This window comes from Lissotriton vulgaris, chromosome 3_1, assembly GCF_964263255.1.
Source record: "Lissotriton vulgaris chromosome 3_1, aLisVul1.2, whole genome shotgun sequence".
NCBI lineage: Eukaryota > Metazoa > Chordata > Amphibia > Caudata > Salamandridae > Lissotriton > Lissotriton vulgaris.
In genome coordinates this window covers 1,103,667,503-1,103,694,297 of record NC_141689.1, presented here as the reverse complement: position 1 = coordinate 1,103,694,297, position 26,795 = coordinate 1,103,667,503, and the positions used below count along the sequence as shown (strand labels likewise).

Below are 26,795 nucleotides of genomic sequence, written 5' to 3'. Positions count from 1 at the left end.
AGCACATGGGATTTGGATTAATTTACTTGTAGTTCCAAACCTGACATAGACTTGGTATACTCCTCTATGAGACTCTGCAGCGGGGAACAACCTTTATAACGCAACTTTTAGCACGCAGTGCTATTACAACGCAGACTTTAAAACAAAAACCCTTACAACGCATTACACTGGGGGGTGCTCTAGGATAGGGAATAGTTTTAATTTACTATCCAACACCTACCCTAGGGCACTGGTGTTGGAATAGTAAATTAAACTATTCACTATCCAGCACCCCCCGTGTAATGCGTTGTATGGAATGTGTTTTAAAACTTGCGTTGTTATAGCATGCATGGTAAAAGCATGCGTTGTAACAACGTACATCCCTCTGCAGCAAACTAGGAGTCCTAGCTAATAGCACTGCATAGTCAGCATAGAGGAGTATAGAAAGGGAAGAAGCTTCAATGTGAGGCACATCTTTAACACACTCTGCCAATACCATGGTGATCCTGTTGGTGTATAGAGCAAACGGGAAGTTAGGGAGAATGCACCCCTGTCTCACGTCCTTCTGGATCAAAAAGGATTTTGTTCACTCTCCCTCCCTAACATAGCAGACACATGAGGTTGTCCAAATATAAAGTTGCCTCATAAATATGATAATGGGAGGGGCCAATGCCCATTTGCTAAACTATTAACCATAGATTGTTATGGACCACACAATCAAACACAGCAGAGAGGCCCATAAATGCCATATATATTTGTCCTTTTTTTGCCACAGTATACTTAGCCATAACCATGGCCAAGTTTATACATTGATCTATAGTTCATTTGCCCTTTCTAAAGCCATACTGAGCTTCAAAAAGGGCTTTCTGTTCCCTTACCCAATTGTCCAGTCTATCTAATAACAAACATCCTATCAATTTAGCAGAGCTATCGATTATTGATAAGGAATGGTAATTGATTCGACTTGATTGGTCCCCTTTTTTATAAACAGGAATAATAACTGAGTGATACCAAGATTTAGGAGGACCCAGCTTAGCCGTGGCTTTAAAAACATTAGTTTGTAGAGGTACCTAAAGAGCTTTGTTAACCAGAAGGATGTTAACAGGAACCTTGTTTGAACCAGGGGGATTTACGGGGGTAGGTTAGTCAATATCCCACTTCATGTCTGCATTATTAAAACTCATCAGAGGCTCCATACTCCCTATTTCATTCTGAGCAGGGTTCTTACCTGTTTCAATACTTAGATTTTTTTTAATTGTGTGACCACCTTTCTTCCTCTATGTGTGTGTCTAAAGAGGATTCGCCATACTCTTTCAGAAACAGGGCATTTTCCCCACACCAACATCTTCTAATGTCCTTTAATGCCAATGCTTGCCGTAATTCTGCCCAAGCTTTCTCTCTTAACTTTTTAAGCCTGGTATTTCTCACTTCCCTAAATCTGGAGTGGAGATACCTGACAAGAAGATCATCTCTAGGGATCATATGCAGGGCTTTGTGCGATTAGTATCAAACCATCGCACTTGAGGTCGCACTTTACTAGGTAATGGGCATTTTAACTGTACACTAACTTCTTCCAAGATCACCTGGAAGGCCCCTTTTATCTGCTCTGCATGAGCATACAGATCTAGCAAGCCTGGGCCTCTAGATGCCTGTGGGTAACAACAATCGATGGAAACCTTCCCGCATCTACCTTATTCCATTTTAAGTTATAACCTCTTTTCTTAGAATGGATTGGTTTTGCAAATTTCTTTGAGCAGTTATTGCTTTTATTTCCCTCCCTGAACAAAAGACAGATGAGAAGAGTATGATCACTAAACCCTGTAACGGTTGTCTGCATCTTAGATATTTTATCTAGTAAGGTGTAGTAAGGTCTAGTACAAAATCTATTGTAAGACCTTTTTCCTTTCCCCGAATGTCCCTTCCATAAGGCCTGTCTCTGGATTTACCTTCTTTTTTTTTAAATCCTAGATTCCAGATAGCCAAAGCCTATTTAGTGCATTCCCATATTCGTTATGAAGACAATTGTGGATGGGTTCCCCTACACAGTCCACTATACCACAGACTGGGTTCTCTAATATAGGGCAATTCTTAATATTGAAATCTCCCTGCCAAATAAACTTCAAAGGCTTAGCATGTTGATTATATAAATCAGTGATTGCCTGCTGCCCCAGCCACTTGTGACATATAGCCCATAAAATTATTGTTATAAAAATTTATTATTAAGAAATCCCATTCATCAGGGCCCGCACATACCAAATAATTAAATTATTGCGAAAGGTTAAAAAATGTAATATCTTAATCATGAGGGCATTGGCTATCAGCGTTACAATGCCACCTTTCACTCTACCCGCTCTAGAGGGTAAGTCCGGAGTCTGATACGATCTCAAACCATTCACAAAGATAGGGCCAACCTCCCACATCTCTTGAAGGCAAATAATGTCAAACCTAACCAAAACACTCAGCCAATCACCATCATCCTTTTTGCGGTTAAAACCCGCTCCATTCCAAGTTGCAAACCCAATTCTTTCCAAGTCTACCTCTTCTGTCTTATTAAACGCTTCACCAGAATCCAACCCCCTAGGATTCTAAGTCCCATCTACAGACAGTCAGTCATACTCCTCAAGATTCTGCAATGGGGCAAACTGATTTCTAGTTAGAATTTACACAGTCTTCCTGAATCAATTGGTACCATGGTAAGAGGATGTCAAACTGTCTGTATTCCCTTTACACGATCTAAAAATCTCAGGTGGTTTATAAAAGAAATCTCAGTGGGTGCAAATATATCTGGGAAGCCAATGAGGCCGAAAGGGGGAGTTGAGAAAGCAAACCCCCACAATAATCAAAATGTTGAAGTTTACTACGATGCAATCACCTGCAATATTTTTTGCAAGCAGGGCCAGCCCATTAAATTCTTCTTGACATAAGAATATGCCCCTCAATTGGGGGCCCATACTAGCATTCTTCGTTAGCCTATACAATACTTTATCCATTAATTGGCATGTGGTTTCTGACTGGAATTGCCTTACCTCTGGCACATATACCAAAATAAGACATAAGGGCAGCCTGCCTGTGGAAGAAATAGCAACTAAAACTTTCTTTCCTTATCTCCTGACATGCTGCTTTGGGAATTCTGACCCTCTTACCACCTTGTGTAGTATTACTAACATTGCCCTGACAAGGAGCTTTGTTCGTAGGCATTTGTATGTCTGTATTAAAAGAAGCCAAGGACAAGGACTCAGTAATAGATGGAATAGGTTGGGGAGAAACTGCATTTATTTGCGAAATATTTAAACCTTGCTTACCATTAGCTTGATCTCCCCACTTCCAACAGAGCATTGAGAACTTTGTGTGGCCCAACACTCTGTTGAAACAAGGGGCTCCTTTGGCCCGCTCCCGAGACCCAAAGTAGAATTTGTGGCTGACAGTGGTACATAAGCCTTAGAATTAGGATTTAAGGCACTAACTAGGATGGGAGCGCCAACAATCTGAAAGTTCCCTTTCTGTTCTAATAATTAAGATAAACAGTGCTCAATGGAGTCAAGACAAGATAGCAAAGGTTGTACAGTAGATAAAAATGCGGCTTCCAGTCTAGGAATTATATTGTCCTGGTTTGAATACTGTTGGCCTTGGATTCTAGATGTCGGTAGAGAGTCTGCCCCAGATCCTTTTTGTGGGTTTTTGGGCATATGACTGTTGCCTTGGTACTCCTCTTTTCCTTTTTACAGAAGATATTGAAGATACTGACTCACAGCTACACTTAGGAACACTGTGGGCCAGATTCACAGAACTAACTTAAGACAAAATCCTGAACTTACATTTTGGTATCCACAGAAGGCACCTACTCATTTTGGTATTCACAGAAGGCACTTACTCATTTCGGTAAAATTAGGATTTTTCTCAACTTTACTACTACTAAACTGAGAGAAATCCTAATTTTAAGACTTTCGGTATTCACAGAAGGCATTTAGGAGTGCTAAAGTTAGGAGACCTAACTTTACTACTACTAAACTGAGAAAAATCCTAATTTTAAGACTTTCGGTATTCACAGAAGGCATTTAGGAGTCCTAAAGTTAGGAGTCCTAACTTTACTACTCCTAAACTGAGAAAAATCCTAACTTTAGGACTTTCGGTATTCACAGAAGGCATTTAGGAGTCCTAAAGTTAGGACTCCTAACTTCTGTGAATACCGAAATGAGTAAGTGTCTTCTGTGAGTAGCAAAATGAGTAAGTTCCTTCTGTGAATATGAAAAGGGTAGTAAGTTTAGGATTTTATCTTAAGTTAGTTCTGTTAATCGGGCCCTCAGACAAAAAGAGTGCTGGGTAACATAGGAGGGTGAAAAAGTGGGATCCTCTGTGATTTTAAAGCCCATCACCCCAGCATTATGCAGTAGTAAAGGGCTACCATTATTAGAGTCACCTCCTCTACCCCCTCCAAAGAGAGACGGTGTTCTGTGAACACTATCTCTTTCGTCAGGACACACTGCGCCCTCACAAGAAAAGAGTCCAATACAGAAACAATTTCACCTCCTGCCCCCACCTCCTTACCCTTCTTTTTTGAAACATTGGATTATCGTTGAGACAGGTGTTGGAGTGGGGGCCAGTCCAGCCTCTTCCAGGCTCTAAGCAGAGCAGGGTGGGCCCCCCTTGGTCTGGGCTTTGCCTGCATGCATCCCGCATCATGGAGGACGAAATACGCTTCAATAGCGCTAGGTCAGCACAGGTGATGGTCGTAGCAGGGCTCCTCCTCCTTGCGGGGACGGATACTGGGTATTGCAGTCCCTTGTCAATGTTGTTTGCAGCTCCTAGTATGCTTGGCGGTGGAGGCATCAGCACCACCAGCATATTTAGGAAATTTGCAGACTGCTGCCGCAGAAGGATCCTTGATCCCGGAGGAGGCCGTGGTCTTGTGGCTGTCCCACCGCTACACTCATAATACAGCGGTCAGACCGCCACAGCAAGTACGGTGATCCCAGGACTGCCGTGCTTGTAATAAGCCCCTTAGTATGTTCCCTTGTTCATCTTTAATGCAAATAGGTACAGGAACAAGCCAGGAGGAAGTCTGTAGGTTGGGAGACAGCATTGGTGCAGAAACCTTGCCGATGACAGAGGTGGGGATGTGATTCAGTACTGGATGGTGTGAGGAGCTGCTGTGTTCTCTGTTGGAGGAAACCTGCCAAGAAGAACCAGTCCACCTGTTGCAAAATAAAGCATTGTGTCAAAAATATATTAGGAACAGCACAGCTAATCTGGCTGCATGTAACCAATCACTCCAAAATATTTATAATCCCCTCTATATTCATCTACTGCTGGCCATCTTTCCTCTTTGGTACCTTATAACATTATGCCTGGGCTGTGGACTTTCAGGATGTTCTGGCTCTCCTTTAAAATGTAATGTGAAATTAAGGGGCAATACCCTGATGCTGAAATAATATTTCTGCACAGTATTACCATTGGATATAGAATTATTAATCTACTACAATGAAGCATTCCACCCTGTGGGTGGATGGGGGGTTATGGCCTAAGAAATAAATATCCTTTGATCTAGTTTCATCGTGGAATGTTGTGAGAAAATTAGAGTTTAGCACCTCTGTCTCTGGTACTGATATATTATATAGAACTATTAATCCATAATTAAGACCTGACTTGTGGAAATAACGTTTCTGCAAGCTTTTTCCCAATACATGGGAATAATCTACTGAATGGGTACACTTGTACAGTAATCTGATTAACAGTAATCCTTGTATAAAAGCCCTTAAATGAGAGCCCTGTGCAACAGTAGTTTTCAGTTATCGTACAACTGGAAGATACTAATTACATTTTGGTAATGATAATGTGTGAAAAAGCTTCAAAGTAAGCTTCATAATCAAACTCTGTTCATCACCACCCCCTTTTGTAAATCGATTTTGGCCACTATAGGTGTGGCAGGGTATACTCAGACATGAGTCCCTTTCTCACTGCTCCATCAGGATTCAAGCAAGCCGGGCCGAAGACGGCTGAAATGCCAGAAACCGGTCCCCGGTAGCTTGTCTCCTTTCTGGTAAAGAATTGGCTTGGTAGTTTAGTCTGCCCTGTTCCCATGATGCACTGGGCCAGGGACAGACTGATTTGCATATAGCCAGGTTCTGAGCTGGGATGGGGCAGTGAGATAAATAACGGTGATGGATCAAGCCCTGATCTTTGGACTGGGTAAGAGTGGTCTGCTCAATTCAGACACTCTGTTCATCACCACCCCCTTTTGTATATCGATTTTGGCCACTATAGGTGTGGCAGGGTATACTCAGACATGAGTCCCTTTCTCACTGCTCCATCAGGATTCAAGCAAGCCGGGCCGAAGACGGCTGAAATGCCAGAAACCGGTCCCCGGTAGCTTGTCTCCTTTCTGGTAAAGAATTGGCTTGGTAGTTTAGTCTGCCCTGTTCCCATGATGCACTGGGCCAGGGACAGACTGATTTGCATATAGCCAGGTTCTGAGCTGGGATGGGGCAGTGAGATAAATAACGGTGATGGATCAAGCCCTGATCTTTGGACTGGGTAAGAGTGGTCTGCTCAATTCAGACACTCTGTTCATCACCACCCCCTTTTGTAAATCGATTTTGGCCACTATAGGTGTGGCAGGGTATACTCAGACATGAGTCCCTTTCTCACTGCTCCATCAGGATTCAAGCAAGCCGGGCCGAAGACGGCTGAAATGCCAGAAACCGGTCCCCGGTAGCTTGTCTCCTTTCTGGTAAAGAATTGGCTTGGTAGTTTAGTCTGCCCTGTTCCCATGATGCACTGGGCCAGGGACAGACTGATTTGCATATAGCCAGGTTCTGAGCTGGGATGGGGCAGTGAGATAAATAACGGTGATGGATCAAGCCCTGATCTTTGGACTGGGTAAGAGTGGTCTGCTCAATTCAGACACTCTGTTCATCACCACCCCCTTTTGTAAATCGATTTTGGCCACTATAGGTGTGGCAGGGTATACTCAGACATGAGTCCCTTTCTCACTGCTCCATCAGGATTCAAGCAAGCCGGGCCGAAGACGGCTGAAATGCCAGAAACCGGTCCCTGGTAGCTTGTCTCCTTTCTGGTAAAGAATTGGCTTGGTAGTTTAGTCTGCCCTGTTCCCATGATGCACTGGGCCAGGGACAGACTGATTTGCATATAGCCAGGTTCTGAACTGGGATGGGGCAGTGAGATAAATAACGGTGATGGATCAAGCCCTGATCTTTGGACTGGGTAAGAGTGGTCTGCTCAATTCAGACACTCTGTTCATCACCACCCCCTTTTGTAAATCGATTTTGGCCACTATAGGTGTGGCAGGGTATACTCAGACATGAGTCCCTTTCTCACTGCTCCATCAGGATTCAAGCAAGCCGGGCCGAAGACGGCTGAAATGCCAGAAACCGGTCCCCGGTAGCTTGTCTCCTTTCTGGTAAAGAATTGGCTTGGTAGTTTAGTCTGCCCTGTTCCCATGATGCACTGGGCCAGGGACAAACTGATTTGCATATAGCCAGGTTCTGAGCTGGGATGGGGCAGTGAGATAAATAACGGTGATGGATCAAGCCCTGATCTTTGGACTGGGTAAGAGTGGTCTGCTCAATTCAGACACTCTGTTCATCACCACCCCCTTTTGTAAATCGATTTTGGCCACTATAGGTGTGGCAGGGTATACTCAGACATGAGTCCCTTTCTCACTGCTCCATCAGGATTCAAGCAAGCCGGGCCGAAGACGGCTGAAATGCCAGAAACCGGTCCCCGGTAGCTTGTCTCCTTTCTGGTAAAGAATTGGCTTGGTAGTTTAGTCTGCCCTGTTCCCATGATGCACTGGGCCAGGGACAGACTGATTTGCATATAGCCAGGTTCTGAGCTGGGATGGGGCAGTGAGATAAATAACGGTGATGGATCAAGCCCTGATCTTTGGACTGGGTAAGAGTGGTCTGCTCAATTCAGACACTCTGTTCATCACCACCCCCTTTTGTAAATCGATTTTGGCCACTATAGGTGTGGCAGGGTATACTCAGACATGAGTCCCTTTCTCACTGCTCCATCAGGATTCAAGCAAGCCGGGCCGAAGACGGCTGAAATGCCAGAAACCGGTCCCCGGTAGCTTGTCTCCTTTCTGGTAAAGAATTGGCTTGGTAGTTTAGTCTGCCCTGTTCCCATGATGCACTGGGCCAGGGACAGACTGATTTGCATATAGCCAGGTTCTGAGCTGGGATGGGGCAGTGAGATAAATAACGGTGATGGATCAAGCCCTGATCTTTGGACTGGGTAAGAGTGGTCTGCTCAATTCAGACACTCTGTTCATCACCACCCCCTTTTGTAAATCGATTTTGGCCACTATAGGTGTGGCAGGGTATACTCAGACATGAGTCCCTTTCTCACTGCTCCATCAGGATTCAAGCAAGCCGGGCCGAAGACGGCTGAAATGCCAGAAACCGGTCCCCGGTAGCTTGTCTCCTTTCTGGTAAAGAATTGGCTTGGTAGTTTAGTCTGCCCTGTTCCCATGATGCACTGGGCCAGGGACAGACTGATTTGCATATAGCCAGGTTCTGAGCTGGGATGGGGCAGTGAGATAAATAACGGTGATGGATCAAGCCCTGATCTTTGGACTGGGTAAGAGTGGTCTGCTCAATTCAGACACTCTGTTCATCACCACCCTCTTTTGTAAATCGATTTTGGCCACTATAGGTGTGGCAGGGTATACTCAGACATGAGTCCCTTTCTCACTGCTCCATCAGGATTCAAGCAAGCCGGGCCGAAGACGGCTGAAATGCCAGAAACCGGTCCCCGGTAGCTTGTCTCCTTTCTGGTAAAGAATTGGCTCGGTAGTTTAGTCTGCCCTGTTCCCATGATGCACTGGGCCAGGGACAGACTGATTTGCATATAGCCAGGTTCTGAGCTGGGATGGGGCAGTGAGATAAATAACGGTGATGGATCAAGCCCTGATCTTTGGACTGGGTAAGAGTGGTCTGCTCAATTCAGACACTCTGTTCATCACCACCCCCTTTTGTAAATCGATTTTGGCCACTATAGGTGTGGCAGGGTATACTCAGACATGAGTCCCTTTCTCACTGCTCCATCAGGATTCAAGCAAGCCGGGCCGAAGACGGCTGAAATGCCAGAAACCGGTCCCTGGTAGCTTGTCTCCTTTCTGGTAAAGAATTGGCTTGGTAGTTTAGTCTGCCCTGTTCCCATGATGCACTGGGCCAGGGACAGACTGATTTGCATATAGCCAGGTTCTGAGCTGGGATGGGGCAGTGAGATAAATAACGGTGATGGATCAAGCCCTGATCTTTGGACTGGGTAAGAGTGGTCTGCTCAATTCAGACACTCTGTTCATCACCACCCCCTTTTGTAAATCGATTTTGGCCACTATAGGTGTGGCAGGGTATACTCAGACATGAGTCCCTTTCTCACTGCTCCATCAGAATTCAAGCAAGCCGGGCCGAAGACGGCTGAAATGCCAGAAACCGGTCCCCGGTAGCTTGTCTCCTTTCTGGTAAAGAATTGGCTTGGTAGTTTAGTCTGCCCTGTTCCCATGATGCACTGGGCCAGGGACAGACTGATTTGCATATAGCCAGGTTCTGAGCTGGGATGGGGCAGTGAGATAAATAACGGTGATGGATCAAGCCCTGATCTTTGGACTGGGTAAGAGTGGTCTGCTCAATTCAGACACTCTGTTCATCACCACCCCCTTTTGTAAATCGATTTTGGCCACTATAGGTGTGGCAGGGTATACTCAGACATGAGTCCCTTTCTCACTGCTCCATCAGGATTCAAGCAAGCCGGGCCTAAGACGGCTGATGTGCCAGAAACAGGTCCCCGGTAGCTTGTCTCCTTTCTGGTAAAGAATTGGCTTGGTAGTTTAGTCTGCCCTGTTCCCATGATGCACTGGGCCAGGGACAGACTGATTTGCATATAGCCAGGTTCTGAGCTGGGATGGGGCAGTGAGATAAATAACGGTGATGGATCAAGCCCTGATCTTTGGACTGGGTAAGAGTGGTCTGCTCAATTCAGACACTCTGTTCATCACCACCCCCTTTTGTAAATCGATTTTGGCCACTATAGGTGTGGCAGGGTATACTCAGACATGAGTCCCTTTCTCACTGCTCCATCAGGATTCAAGCAAGCCGGGCCGAAGACGGCTGAAATGCCAGAAACCGGTCCCCGGTAGCTTGTCTCCTTTCTGGTAAAGAATTGGCTTGGTAGTTTAGTCTGCCCTGTTCCCATGATGCACTGGGCCAGGGACAGACTGATTTGCATATAGCCAGGTTCTGAGCTGGGATGGGGCAGTGACATAAATAACGGTGATGGATCAAGCCCTGATCTTTGGACTGGGTAAGAGTGGTCTGCTCAATTCAGACACTCTGTTCATCACCACCCCCTTTTGTAAATCGATTTTGGCCACTATAGGCGTGGCAGGGTATACTCAGACATGAGTCCCTTTCTCACTGCTCCATCAGGATTCAAGCAAGCCGGGCCGAAGACGGCTGAAATGCCAGAAACCGGTCCCCGGTAGCTTGTCTCCTTTCTGGTAAAGAATTGGCTTGGTAGTTTAGTCTGCCCTGTTCCCATGATGCACTGGGCCAGGGACAGACTGATTTGCATATAGCCAGGTTCTGAGCTGGGATGGGGCAGTGAGATAAATAACGGTGATGGATCAAGCCCTGATCTTTGGACTGGGTAAGAGTGGTCTGCTCAATTCAGACACTCTGTTCATCACCACCCCCTTTTGTAAATCGATTTTGGCCACTATAGGTGTGGCAGGGTATACTCAGACATGAGTCCCTTTCTCACTGCTCCATCAGGATTCAAGCAAGCCGGGCCGAAGACGGCTGAAATGCCAGAAACCGGTCCCCGGTAGCTTGTCTCCTTTCTGGTAAAGAATTGGCTTGGTAGTTTAGTCTGCCCTGTTCCCATGATGCACTGGGCCAGGGACAGACTGATTTGCATATAGCCAGGTTCTGAGCTGGGATGGGGCAGTGAGATAAATAACGGTGATGGATCAAGCCCTGATCTTTGGACTGGGTAAGAGTGGTCTGCTCAATTCAGACACTCTGTTCATCACCACCCCCTTTTGTAAATCGATTTTGGCCACTATAGGTGTGGCAGGGTATACTCAGACATGAGTCCCTTTCTCACTGCTCCATCAGAATTCAAGCAAGCCGGGCCGAAGACGGCTGAAATGCCAGAAACCGGTCCCCGGTAGCTTGTCTCCTTTCTGGTAAAGAATTGGCTTGGTAGTTTAGTCTGCCCTGTTCCCATGATGCACTGGGCCAGGGACAGACTGATTTGCATATAGCCAGGTTCTGAGCTGGGATGGGGCAGTGAGATAAATAACGGTGATGGATCAAGCCCTGATCTTTGGACTGGGTAAGAGTGGTCTGCTCAATTCAGACACTCTGTTCATCACCACCCCCTTTTGTAAATCGATTTTGGCCACTATAGGTGTGGCAGGGTATACTCAGACATGAGTCCCTTTCTCACTGCTCCATCAGGATTCAAGCAAGCCGGGCCTAAGACGGCTGATGTGCCAGAAACAGGTCCCCGGTAGCTTGTCTCCTTTCTGGTAAAGAATTGGCTTGGTAGTTTAGTCTGCCCTGTTCCCATGATGCACTGGGCCAGGGACAGACTGATTTGCATATAGCCAGGTTCTGAGCTGGGATGGGGCAGTGAGATAAATAACGGTGATGGATCAAGCCCTGATCTTTGGACTGGGTAAGAGTGGTCTGCTCAATTCAGACACTCTGTTCATCACCACCCCCTTTTGTAAATCGATTTTGGCCACTATAGGTGTGGCAGGGTATACTCAGACATGAGTCCCTTTCTCACTGCTCCATCAGGATTCAAGCAAGCCGGGCCGAAGACGGCTGAAATGCCAGAAACCGGTCCCCGGTAGCTTGTCTCCTTTCTGGTAAAGAATTGGCTTGGTAGTTTAGTCTGCCCTGTTCCCATGATGCACTGGGCCAGGGACAGACTGATTTGCATATAGCCAGGTTCTGAGCTGGGATGGGGCAGTGACATAAATAACGGTGATGGATCAAGCCCTGATCTTTGGACTGGGTAAGAGTGGTCTGCTCAATTCAGACACTCTGTTCATCACCACCCCCTTTTGTAAATCGATTTTGGCCACTATAGGCGTGGCAGGGTATACTCAGACATGAGTCCCTTTCTCACTGCTCCATCAGGATTCAAGCAAGCCGGGCCGAAGACGGCTGAAATGCCAGAAACCGGTCCCCGGTAGCTTGTCTCCTTTCTGGTAAAGAATTGGCTTGGTAGTTTAGTCTGCCCTGTTCCCATGATGCACTGGGCCAGGGACAGACTGATTTGCATATAGCCAGGTTCTGAGCTGGGATGGGGCAGTGAGATAAATAACGGTGATGGATCAAGCCCTGATCTTTGGACTGGGTAAGAGTGGTCTGCTCAATTCAGACACTCTGTTCATCACCACCCCCTTTTGTAAATCGATTTTGGCCACTATAGGTGTGGCAGGGTATACTCAGACATGAGTCCCTTTCTCACTGCTCCATCAGGATTCAAGCAAGCCGGGCCGAAGACGGCTGAAATGCCAGAAACCGGTCCCCGGTAGCTTGTCTCCTTTCTGGTAAAGAATTGGCTTGGTAGTTTAGTCTGCCCTGTTCCCATGATGCACTGGGCCAGGGACAGACTGATTTGCATATAGCCAGGTTCTGAGCTGGGATGGGGCAGTGAGATAAATAACGGTGATGGATCAAGCCCTGATCTTTGGACTGGGTAAGAGTGGTCTGCTCAATTCAGACACTCTGTTCATCACCACCCCCCTTTTGTAAATCGATTTTGGCCACTATAGGTGTGGCAGGGTATACTCAGACATGAGTCCCTTTCTCACTGCTCCATCAGGATTCAAGCAAGCCGGGCCGAAGACGGCTGAAATGCCAGAAACCGGTCCCCGGTAGCTTGTCTCCTTTCTGGTAAAGAATTGGCTTGGTAGTTTAGTCTGCCCTGTTCCCATGATGCACTGGGCCAGGGACAGACTGATTTGCATATAGCCAGGTTCTGAGCTGGGATGGGGCAGTGAGATAAATAACGGTGATGGATCAAGCCCTGATCTTTGGACTGGGTAAGAGTGGTCTGCTCAATTCAGACACTCTGTTCATCACCACCCCCTTTTGTAAATCATAATCAAAGGGGCCATATCAGGATGCCCTCCAGTTTATTGCAACCTCAAACCTGTTTTTCCTGCCTGAAAATAGGAAAAAATCCTAACACCATAATAATAATTAAATGGGGGTAAATTAAACCTCGCTGAACACCCAGGAAGCCCATCAGGCTTCTAAAACTTTCGAACCAGTGTTAAATTTCTACAAAAAATATATGTTTAGGGACACATTCCTTTCTTTGTAACCAGTTGCTTTTGATGCCAAGTGACAGGTTTGCAGAATTTCAAAGGTTCTCATCTTGATTTAATGTCATGCCAGTTTCTTCCACCATCCTACACTTCCTTCCTCTTAATCTCACACCTATTTATTTCCCCTGCTTTTTCCATTTGTCACTTTTCTCCTATTTTTCTCTTCCTCCTACTTATTCCACTTTCTACTTTTCTCTCTCATGTTCTGGATCAAAGACTAATGATGAATAATAATCCCAGATTCCCAAAATAGTGTGTTGATGCCCAACACCTGCAACCAATGGCACAAATTAAACAATGTTTAAAAGAAAGAGTTTAGAGCCATTAGCTCAATGCTGGCAAGTGTAAGGGAAAGAGAGCATATATATATATAAATATGTTTGTGGAACCCGGCCAAAAGGCACCAGAGCATGTATATAGTAAAATAAAAGCATAAAGGGCCTTGTTATGAGTTTGGCAGTGCAGAAGCAGGACTGCTCCACTCCTGCACCACCAAACCCGTAAAGGAACCACTCACCAGATCAGGAGTTGGCTGGGCTTGCTGCAGCTCACCAGGCATATTACAAGTTTCCTCACCACAACACATGGCGGTGAGACTGCCATGAAAAGTGTGGCAGTGAGGAAACAAAGAAGGCTCTACAGGGACCTCTGGTACCTCACGTCATGTGGATCAACACAAGGGGCACAACATCTGCCACCCTGTGTGCATGCACACCAGTACCTGCACGGCATGCCAGGGAAAGTCGGCTGCGGCAGTTGTGATTGTTCCAGGGTGGCCCCACAGCCCTAGTCATAATAGGGAGGTCGGGAGACCGCCACAGTGAGTATGGTGGTCTGTGGACCACAAGACTCATAATAAGGCCCTTAAGCGAGGAAGAGAAGAGGAAGCTGGGTTGTGAATGGTTTATGCTCTGTGGCACAGTGTTCTTTAAAGCAGTGTGTATTCCTCTCTCTCCTAAACTGGAGTAACGTTGGGTCCGACCTAATGGGAACAAGGAGGTACAGCATGGCTTTGAATCATATGAGTCTGCCAATCGTTTACTATTGTCAATGTTTCTCGATGTTTCAGGTTTTCGAAAAGACTACATACCCCAGCTGGTAACTGATTACATGGCAAAGAAGTTTAATCTGGACGAGCTGGTGACTCACACTTTACCACTGGAGAGGATCAATGAAGGAGTGGAATTGCTGCGCAGTGGAAATTGGTAAGTTCTTTTCCAACAAAATCTACTGGAAAAACGTGCAGTAAGAACCCAGGGAGAAAAAGCCTACTCAGTGCACTTTTATTAGCAGACAGAAGCACTCTCTAAAAAAGACAGACGACCTTTCCTAAGCCTGAAAAATGTTTGCTAATGTTATTGACTGCACCAAAAGATGAGATCCATCGTCATCTCGATATTATACAGAACAGTGCACCACTTCAAGAGAAATTGATGGATATAATTATAATTCAGTTTTTGGGCTTTCAAATTTGCAGAAAGTTCCTTGTTGGGTCATCGAAACTTTTTACTTTACATTTGAGGGTACGTTACTCTAACTATCGCACTGTTAATTCCAATTCTATAACTATCATACTAGCAAATATGAAGTAATATTTGATTTTCAACAGAGCTGTTTATGGATCTGTAAACGTGCACTACAGTGACCTTCAATGGCAGAGGTGCCTCCATCTCCTTTAGCCCTTAATACAAGTTTTGCGGTAATCCCGATTTGGCTGTAAACACAAATTTGCAGTCAAATAAGGATTATGAGTTGTGTAGGAACATCGAGTTGTTTTGCGCATACATGTCTTGAAAGGTAAAACCCAGGGGCGGCTCCTCCATTAGTGCTGAGGAGAGTTGCCCTGCTGTTTTTCACAATGCGGGAAAGCCAAAACATAAAATGGTAATAACTTTTGGTTATTACCATTTAATGTTTCATTCCGCAATGCGGGCGGGTGGGCGGAGCTGCCTAGGCAGGAGTGGTTTGCCCACTGCTGAGTACGCATGACTGGTTTGGTCCGCCCTCTCGGGCCGCCCAAACCAATCATGCGCACTCTGCACTGGCAAACGTCCTTTACCCCACATATTTTTACTCAGCATGGCTTTACCCCGCATTTTATACTCCACAATAACTTTTACAATGCAGGGCTTTACACCGCAAAACTGTTACAACGCATTCCCCAAAGTATCACCCCCCTGGAGTTAGAATAGCAATTATGTTGGAATGGGGAATACATTGTAACGAATTGCGTTGTAAAGCCCTGTGCTATAAAAGTTATTGCGGAGTAAAAAATGCAGGTAAATCGTGAAAAAAACTAGGACCCCCAGTTAGGTTCTAGAACTCCTAGGACAGGTCAATATTCCAATGGAAAAAAAAATTCCTAGTCAGTACAATTCACTTTACATTAATATTTTCTTAACATGTTGTGGGGGATAACCCAAGCTCAGTGCAATAAATCAACAGCTGTTTAAAACATATGAAATTCTTTTTTTATTGAAATTTATCTAGAAAATGAAGCATAAGAAAAGAAAATTCAAAACAATTACATGAGAGTGCACATACATCAGATACAATGTATTTACCATGAGTTATGGTCGGTAAGCACCTTATCTAAAACAATGTAGACGTAAATATATACATATTAAACAATACACATATAGGTGATTCTTGAGAAGTTTATAAAAGAGTTATAAAAAAGGGGCAACTGATATGATGTGGCTGAGGGGTGACATTTCTCAGAGTTCTCAATGCGATTTTCGGCACAGGGCGTGCCTTAATCAGGAGAGCCACAAAATTATATCAAATGAGGGCCGTTGCGAAGGACTGAAGAACTTCCATCGATGGTGGGGGAGCCCACAAGTAATAAGTGGTGACGACTTCCACTGTTGACGACTTTGTCTGTAAGTGCACAATTCCACTAGGTTTGTGTTACAATGATAATGGAGTTCAGAGGTGGCAGTTTCAAGTAGGTATTTATTGTAATATAAGTTTACAGAGGTATGATGTTGAAGCCAGGATGTAAAGTAAGGCAGTAAGTATCTCTGTAAATACGCCCCAACAGGAGCTGTCCTCCTGGCAGCTCAACCTTCAGTCACCAACTGAATCAGTTCACCCATCCAACATTCTATGACATGTACAACATTTCACACAGACGGACCAGAGAGCAGGGGAATTAAGAAGATAGGGAAATACCCATACAACATATCCCCCTTCTTTACAGAGAGCACACATCTTCTCCCTTTAATGGTAAAAAAACGAGTAAAACACTTACAAGAAATAGAGAAAAATAAGAAATGAAGGAAAGTTAGTGAAGAGTTCTTGGACACAACAACACACACCAGTTGGCCGGACCAGGGTGGAGAGTAACCAACGAACAAATGCACTAAGAAGAGAAAAAATAAGAGAAGTACTCCCAACAGGAGAATTCAAGAGAAAACTCCATTACAAAGTGAAAAACGAGAAGAGAATATGTACATTGAACAGGAGTACGACCAAGCAATACAAAAACATGAATTAAATTTGCCAGTAATAAGAAATGAAACGCATAAAAAATGAAAATCTGCCATCAACTTTAAATACAGGGTTCCGTGCACTGAACCACAGAGAATGAAAACTCAGGAAATGTACAGGAAACTTTTGCGCAAAAGGAAGAGAATAATATCATTAGAGCTCTAAAATAACTATCATAAAACAGTACTGATTTCAAAGAAGGACGTAAAAAAAAATATCATTTAAACCGGTAAACGTACACAAATAATGTCTACTCATAAAGCATGCATAAATTTGATTAACTTAAATATCATGTATATCATTTTAAACCGGTAACCGTAGACAAATAATGTCCACTCATAAAGCATGCATAAGTTTGAATTACTTAAATATCATTCATATCATTTTAAACCGGTAACCGTAGACAAATAATGTCCACTCATAAAGCATGCATAAGTTTGAATTACCTAAATATCATTTATATCATTTTAAACTGGTAAACATAGACAAATAATGTCCACTCTCAAAGCATGCATGAATTTGAATACTTAAAAAAAACACTATCAATCATAACTGCATCATGCATCGTCAAATGAAAATTGCACTTAGAATGTGTCATTAAAATGTAACTAGAATAACATAAGCACTGGTACCATTTATCTCTAGAACACATAGTACTCTTGTGGATAATCCTAAAATGAAATAATCAGCGCTGTATTATAAATGAAATTGTACTCACATATTAAACCATATTAATAGTAATACCTGCTGCAATCTAAAATTAAATTGCATTAAAATTGTAAAAGGCATACATGTAATGTACGTCATCAACACATATTATTATTATTATAAGCAATAATAAAACAACTAACTAAAATAAGTAAAGTAGTCACCGCTGTCAAATGTAGGAAGATAAAGAACTAAAATAAATAAAGTTGTCACCGTTGTCTGACAGACCTAAAGATGCCTTCAAATGAAGATGAGGAGCCAGGAACCTTAGAGATGACATCAGAAAGAGACACAGTCAATATAACTTTATTGACAGTCCAGAACATGTGAAAGTGGCTGGCACACTGCATGTTAATGTTAACGACAGCTGGCAGTACTGTGACGCACTGTATTTAATACTTAACAAATAGCGTGCAAATCGCTGTAGTAAGATGCGCATTATTTAAAAAATCAAATTAGCGTGCACGTCGCTGAAGAACTGTAGAGTTTGACGCGCTGGATAATATGCCCAGAAATCTGAAATAGCTCCAATCAAAAGATGAAAGGAAAAAACAAGGCGTGGTTGGCAGCGTGCTTTAGAAAGCAGCGTGAATAAATTACAGCATGACATTCCCAAAATGGAGGCACATAGGGTGAAGCCGCGACGGATGGCTCCCGGCATCACCAAGCTGTAATGCGAGATATGGGAGCAATGGAATACGCACGTAAGAGTGCACGAGTTGAAATTAGCTCATGACAAAGACGGAAAAGAAGAAGCAGGTAACGACCAACGGTCACCACTTTAACTAAATAAACTGCCAATATAATGAAAAAGTCCTGATTTACCCTAATACAATGTACAATTAGTGCCTCGCCTGACAAGATAAAATAGCATAGTCAGAGACTGCTATTTGTCCAGCCAAAAACGAGCGCAAAATCATGTTTCCTTGTAAATCTACACGAAAATGTAGACAAACAAAAGTCAAATAATCTCCCACCAGGTGGCAGAACATAACCACTAGTTTCCGTTGAGCCTTTATCTCCGGTTTCACTAAAATAGAACTGACTGAACCGAAAGACAATCCTTTTACCGTTTTCAGTTTCCTTCTCCTGTTTTTACTCAGTAACGGTTGAAGGAAGACAGCAAAGCAGGTACTGAGAGCGGGGTAGAAATAGCAAAAGATTTTGATGTTCTGAGCAGCAGGGCTGGCATATTTAAATCGTATGAAGGCGAGGCGAGGCTGGCATAGAGAATAAGCAGGACTGTAAGCAGCAGTTGCCCTCAACATTCTTGTACATAGGCACACTTAATACATATGGGCAGCAGTGATAAAGACAGTGGGGTCAAAAAATATGAAGCAGAGTCCCAAATAAATTTAAAAACGTTCTGAGAGTGCGTCTACTTCACACGCACACGATCCCCAGTTACTTGACACGAATATCAAAGAGAACTCACCAAGCTTGTGTAGAGAATTGGCATGCCCAAGTTGAGGCTGACAGTGTCTTTGTCACTGGTGGGGCTGGGGCTGCCAACGAATATTACTAAGTAGATCCAAGCTTGGGTTCTTTAAAGCAGTTGCAGTCTTTTAAAAATATATAATCTGCTGTAGAAGTAAATCCTTTGAAATAGAATCCACGCAGGTTTTGTAATCCAAATCGTCGCCAATGTTACAATGATAATGGGGTTCAGAGGTGGTAGTTTCAATTAGGTATTTATTGTGATATAAGTTTACAGAGGTATGATGTTGAAGCCAGGATGTAAAGTAAGGCAGTATCTCTGTAAATATGCCCCACCAGGAACTGTCCTCCTGGCAGCTCAGCCTTCAGTCACCAACTGAATCAGTTCACCCATCCAACATTCTATGACATGTACAACATTCCACACAGACTGACCAGAGAGCAGGAGAAGTAAGAAGATAGAGAAATAACCATACAACAGTTTGTTTTGGCATCAAATAGAGATAAAGATAAAAAGGTCCAGTGAGGAACCGCTGGTAGTCCTGCTCTTTGTGAAGGTGATTCTGTAAACTGCTGTGTTCGGAATGGACGCAGTATCCGTTTATGTGTGAAATGATTAGCGTGGATTACCGGCACCAAGGAGTTAAGAGGAGCTATGTATATAGTCACTGTAAAGCAGCGGGTTTATCATCCAATGGTATGTGTAAAGAACATCTACACGCTGGTTTACTGAGCCTGGTTATGGCGGCTTCTTTCATCGGAATCAAAAGCTACGACAGTACGTTTTTGCCGCAGCCCCGCGTTACTCTCTGACAAACCAGCGTGTAGATGTGCTTTACAGATACCATTGGATGATAAACCCACTGCTTTATCTCTATTTGATGCCAAAACAAACCTAGTGGAATTGTGCACTTACAGACAAAGTCGTTAACAGTGAAAGTCGTCACCACTTATTACTTGTGGGCTCACCCACGGTTGATGGAAGTTCTTCAGTCCTTCGTAACTGCCCTCATTTGAAATACTTTTGTGGCTCTCCTGATGAAGGCACGCCCCTTGCCAAAACGGGCGTTGAGAACTCTGATAACTGTCACCAGTCAGCCACATCATATCAGTTGCCCCTTTTTTATAACTCTTTTATAAACCTCTCAAGAATCACCTGCATGTGTATTGTTTTATATGTATATGTTTATGTCTACATTGTTTTGGATAAAATGCTTACTGACCGTAACTCTTGGAAAATACGTTGTATCTGATGTAAATAAACTCTCATGTAATTGTTTTGAATTTTTGTTTTGTTATGCTTCATTTTCTAGATAAATTTCAATAAAAAAGAATTTTATATGTTTTAAACAGCTGTTGATTTATTGCACTCAACTTGGGTTATCCCCCACAACATGTTAAGAACAGATTAATGAAACGTGAATTGTACTGACTGCCTAGGAATTTTTTCTTCATTGGAAAAATGCAGGTAAAGCCATGCAGAGTAAAAAATGCAGGGTAAAGTGCCCTATTCCTCTGCACTTCTCCATGCAGGCTGTATTGCAGCCTACATGTAGAACATGCAGTCCACTACAGCCCCTTGCTGGGTTTCGTCCTGACCAATCACAATGCTCCACTGGAGCGTTGTGTTTGGCTTAGGGGAGAGGAGGGAGGCTGCCTGCTTTCTGTGCAGGAGCAGACCAAGCAGTGAAGACGGGGGACCTGGGCCAGCAGAAAGGTAGGTTTTATTTTTTTTTAATATTGAGCCCCCCTCCCCGCGTGACCCCCCCTTCGCTCACGACCCCCTGCCTATCTCCCCCACCCCATGCAGCCCCTCCCCATCAAACATGAGCCATGACAGCCGCGACTGGTAAAACCTTGTGAAATGTGCCTGGGAATAAGGGAAAATCTGTGAATCTCCGCACAAATGCAATTCTAATGCGTTCGTAAACATCAATTCCTACTTTAATATCATGTTCCTAAGATAAAGACATATTGGAGGCAGAAAGAAAGAGGAGGGTCTTAATAGACTGATAGGAGTACAGCAGAGCGTTATACACAAACTCATATTACATGTGAGTGTGGGGCTTTTTCAGTTTGCCACAAACCCACAAAAACAGTGCAGGTTCGTGTGTGTGTGTGCTTTCATGCGTGCATGTGTGTGTGTGTGAGAGTGAGTGAAGTAGGGGTGGGCTAGGGAACTATTTGCAAAACCAGCATTAGACAAGGACTCAGAGTATAAAAATTAACTCAGAATATAAAAATGATACAAGCTCCACCCTCTCCTTGGCTTAGCATATGAGAGACTTTAACAATGAAAGGAAGAGACATGGGTGGCATAGTGCAGTGATATTGCTGCCTCCATTTTTCCCAGCGCTTGTTGTTGAGTCCTGCTTTTGGGGCAGAGGCATATCCTTCCATGCTTGTTTGCCTGGGCGAAGGTACCTAGGTGATAGACTTACTCAGGAAGCAAAGCTACTGTCTTCAGCCTAAGGGAGGTGAATTGCTGCACAATGTGATTAGTTAATAATCACTGCTTCTATTGTATGAGCATTCCCTTTTTACTTTTATATAGTTTAGAAGTTGCTTCTTTACCAATATCAAATACCTCTTTTTTCTTTTATTAGTTAGATTGTGTATATTGATTTAGTGATATTGATCACAGTATTTTCTTTAAGATAATGCACTGAGAGTACATTCCTCTTAATCTGTGTGCGGTACTGAAGTCAGTTCCAAAGCATTTTATTTAGAAGTTCAATCTTATTGAAGGTTACATGAATAGAATCATAATGGATTATTTTTGCATGATGAGATTCTTTTGTATTATTGCAAACTCTAAAAATAATTGATATTAACGTATGCCTCCAAAAAACTGGAACTTTTTCACAAAGACCTTGGGGATTGGTCTTGGACTTAAAAGCGCCTCATCAGGTCTCATCAAAGGCACTTTTCTTGAATATTCTGCCCCCTTTTTTGCCACTAAAACTTGGAAAATATTTCATGGTAAATCACCATGAAACTGAAAATTAGCTAAAAAATGTTCAATAACATTATGTTCGATTCCTTGCTTTTTTGTTTGCATTCAACGTAAGAGACCTTAACATTGGATCAATCATTGGATGGACATTTTTTATTTGATTTAGGGCTTTGACTTGATGTATTTATTATAAGAGAGAATCTGTTCTCCCATTTATTTAGAGATGTATGAGCAAGAGAAAAACATGAGAGTTGGATTAGCACAGAACTTAGTTTTTAATGCATATTTTTGACTACCATATTCTATTTTTTAATGACAAACTGGTATTTTTTGAGAATCATCTAGTTTAACAACTCATAGACTAGAACCCCAGCTTTATTGATAGCAAGAATTTAGCTTGAGTAACAGTTTTCTGAGATCTGTGCAAACTTTCCTCCTCACACTTCTATGGCTGCTCATGACCTATGTACAGATGAGTATAGACTTGTGCAATTTTACAGACTACTTTACAATGTTCTTCCTTTGATTGAAAGTATTCCATCATTATTTCACACAAAACCTCCTTTGGTAATGTCACTGTCAGAACCCCTTTCAGTGGACCAGCAGGAGATACTGTGCTCACCAGTGGAGGTTAAGGCCTTTTACTTTAAATGTCCTAGGCTCTGACTTACTATGGATCCCGCTCAACTGGACCAAGCACCCGTTTTGCACCTGACTCTGAGGTTGCATCGGACAAGCAGTCAAGGCTCCTTCATGGGGAAGCATAGATACACATCAGTGAACAGGACTCATAACTTAACATGCAAGCAGTGAAAACAATAAATCAATGTCCAGTCAAATACTTGATTTTATATAAAAAATAAGTATTTTTTTATTTTAATTCTACACATGCAAATGTAAATGACATTCAAAAGCAATAACGTAATCCCCCTTGAGGTCAGTAGTTGTCAGGGCACTGCCTGCCCCACTTACTTTAGTGCAACAAGTTCAATGTTATTCCCCATTCGCGACAGGCCAAAGCTAGGGAATGCAAACTATTAGGCTGTACTCAGGGATTCTCTCTCCTTACTCCTTTCAGAAGTTCAGTCACAAGAGTATAAGGGGTCACAGTACCTATTGTAGTATGTCCCTCGTGGTCCCAAAGACCCAGTTCATGGATTACCTGTTTGGCGGTATGGAACCACTCAGTGGCACATCAAAGTCCTGCTCCGGATCAGCAAATTTGAGCTGCACATGGTCACAGGCGGCAGCACCTGACAGGTGCAGGCAGTCTCTTCCGAGCGACGCTACTGGCTGTTTTTAGCGATCGGGGTTGTTCCTGCTCTAGTGATTGCACAGTGAGTCTCACTTCCCTTCACAGGGGGGGGGGGGGGGGGGGTTGATCTCCCTGCTCCAACGGGGCTCCGGTGATGCCATTTGATCCTTGGGATTTCTTCAGTGCAGTTCACAGTATGCAGGCTGTACCCGCCTTGGTCACAGCAGCAGCTTTTTGGTCCAGAGGGACAGCCCAAACCCTTGACGTCAGTGTCTCCAGGGGCCCCTCGTGGCATATGGGGTTACTACTACGGCACTCACAAGTCAGGTCACTCTGACCAGGCATTGATGTTCACTTTGACCCCTCTTTCTGACACATGGGGCCACCCACCAAGAGGTCATGCTGGCCTGGCTCCCTCCACATAACCCTAATTTCTCTGCTCAGTTCATGGCCGTCCCTCCTCGCGCACGGGGGTTGCCAAATCAGTCCAGCACATGAGCTACGGTCTGATCGATGCATGAAAGGATTGCAAACACCTTGCATGGGGAGTCCTCACGATAGGGCTCCCCCCTGGGGGAGCCCTGTCACAGGAGGCAGGACTCCGAAGCTGATTAAGCCCCCACAAGATGCATAGGAGTGGATGTCAGACACAGTGATATGTGCTTCAAAAGGTAAATCCTGAGCCCAAAGCCCTACTCTTTATGATTCCCTTATCAGCCCCACCCATCTCTTCCCAAGATATTTCCATGCCCCTTCCTTGTGATATATAATTGAATCAAAGAGCACTTTGAAATGCACAGCGAGAGCTTTGCTTTCCCATTCTCCAGTGCATGTCCCTTCCAACTTACAGGAATGCAGCAAAACCTAAACGGTCGGGTGGAATTCCTCCACTCCTCATGTTTTCCACCAGGCAGACATGGGCTTCCCAAAAGGGAACCCGATGTCCTCCATGTAATATACCAGTGCAGGCACACTTGCACTCAGTATACATCCACAGCACACTCACTGCACATCGTTGTTATCTTCATGTATTATGTCACCACAAACATATTGACATGCAGCAAACACATTGAGTCTGTGCATCCTGTTCAGTACTGCAGCTTTTCTGTATTGTACCAGAATGTGCTAGTGTAAAAACACACTACCAGCATACACATATTTACCATGCGTGCACTGTTCCACACTTCACCCTTTGTGTAGTGTACTTCTTGTGAGCACACATGCACCCAGCACATGTTTTCATCACGCATGCCCTTACACATCAACTTAATGTAGGCCAGGGGTGAGTTAGGCACCCACAGTGAAACCTTTAAAAAGGGGAGTGAGCCTGTAGGCTTCACTCCAGTGACACGTTTAAAAAGTCCTAAGCACTACGCGGTATGCTGCTACCACCGCACTTACAATGCTTAACTATTAGTGAAGGCAGTGGCCTTACACCACCGGGAGGGCAGTGCTTTGGGCGCCCCTCCGGGTCCAAGAATACCCCACAATCCATGAGACAGGCCTATGTCATGGCACACACGCATGATCCGTGTTCTCCTATGACAAAACAAATCAGAATTAGAGATCCATACAACAGTACAGTGGGGCACTCCGGGCAGGGGTACACATCTCTTACCAGGCAGCGGATCTTTCTGTCCCAATAGTCACCATTTCTTTAACTTCACATTGATCGAAGAGCTGATTTTTGTCAAATAATTGTCTTCATTATGGAATATCAAAACAGGTTGACTATCCACTTAAACATTTGTATCACTGTACTGTTTATAGTAGCTTCCCTAGCGTTGTTTTGCATGTGTTAACTCATTCAACACAGAGCACATAATTACTTGGTATTTAATTGTTTTAAAGTGTAATGGTTTCATATACCACTCGCTATTATTGTGTGCTTATCTTAATGGCACAACATCATTGCCTCTACCATTTACAGATTGAGTATTTCTTATTTCATGTATTATATTTTCTCATTCTTCATCCAGACTAACGCAATACTCACAGGAAGTGTTTTTTCCTAAATAGTCTAATTCTGTCAATTAGTTTAATTGCTAAGGTAATTGCAAACATGTTCTGCTCTTCCAGTATGTGCTAGTTAATTTATAATTGTGAAATTTAGGCCACTCGAGGTGTACCACTTTCATTTTCTTAAACCTTTACTTTCCAAGGTAGATTTGATTTGAGTCTTAACTAGGTTGGACATTGTTGTGTCCTCAAAAGCCATTTTTGACTACTGTGAGAATATATGTCCACCAGTAAATCACAAGAAATTTAGATTGTAAAGGGGAAGTGCATCTCACCCTGAATATACACATGGGTTAGAATATTTGACCTAAAATGGTACTGTTTGGACTCCCCACCACTGCAGCGTTAGATGACTAAGGTTTGTAGTTCACAAGACAGGTTTAAGATGCTATCAGAAGTAGAACTGCTATTTTAACTTAGTTTAAAAGATATGTTTTCATTTACATTAAGTCATCAGCTCGCCGCGACTTAGGCCTCGAGGCGAGATGGCCGACGCTGGATTGCTGTGAGCAGTCGCACCTTTTCCCCTCTCTTAAGGACTTAGAAGCATGGTTTTGAGATGCTGAAATCCACGGATATCCTGAATTTCCTGAATGGCACCTGAATGGACATTATACGGTGACTCCGAGCTACCCGGAGTGTTTTATCCAGGGTCTGCCGTGAAACATATTCAAAACTACTATCGAGTTATTGCCTGGCTTAAGAGAGGTGCTAGAAGCCTGATGAGTGTGTTTGGGCTTGGGCTTAAAAGGAAACTACTGGCGCAGCAGGCACAAGCGACTAAGATGCCAGCAAGAACGTCAAAACAAGAAAAGCAAGAAAAGCAAGAAAAAGAGAAGGGGGAAAAAAAGATGCCGGGAGGAGTAGCTGCGAATACGGAGGATATGAGTAAACCCACACGCAATCCCGGCGCCATCCCTAAAACAGGAATCACTATCGGGGGGAAAAAGAAAACAGAGCAAAAAGCTAAGCCAGCCCCTGAGGTACAAGTGAGTACAGCAGCACAACGACCGGCAATCCCCAGCAAAGCGGGCAGAAACGAAGAGAAGCAGAAGAGCAAGGAGACAATGATGCGGCAACCTACCGTCACGGAGGCCTTTTCACCGAGACTACCCTCTCAGCATGTGGAGGATACAGCAAGCGTCAGAGGCAGACAGGACAGCGGCAACAACGGCATCAGCGGCTCCAATGGACACGGTAAAGGCGGCGGAAAACCAGGTGATCGGGAGAGCGTCCTCGAGGACGCCGACGACGCTGAGGGGGAGGTTGCTAGGCAACGCCGCAAGCTCGATACAGGCAGCAAACTGGAGCGCGATTCAACCGCGGACACTCATACGCTGGATCTGTCAGCACAACCAGAGCAAGCAGAGCGAGAAGATCAGATGCTGCGCCCAGAAGGTAATGTTATCGACCCTGGGGTTGGAAAAAGAACTAAAACTGGTGAGAGCCTAGGGCAGGCCGTATTTGAGTTTGGTAACACGGATATGCTGGGGGCTCTAATGTTAGTGGAAAAGGAGATGAATTTAAAATGGGGGAGTCTTCCAAAACATGGGGAAGCACCCTTAGCCTTGCAA

At 44.1% G+C, this 26,795-nt stretch overlaps 1 protein-coding gene across 2 annotated transcripts in view; it reads left to right on the top strand.

Annotated features, from left to right (window-relative positions):
- LOC147727491 (alcohol dehydrogenase E chain-like) overlaps positions 1 to 26,795 on the top strand; it is a 523,815-nt gene that overhangs the window by 480,783 nt on the left and 16,237 nt on the right. The window contains exon 8 of one of the 2 annotated variants that reach the window (XM_086961567.1): positions 14,424 to 14,559. In XM_086961567.1, the coding sequence (XP_086817693.1) occupies positions 14,424 to 14,559 (136 nt within the window). Of the gene's footprint in view, positions 1 to 14,423; positions 14,564 to 26,795 lie in introns of those variants that run through there. The other variant, XM_086961568.1, reaches the window with a different exon arrangement.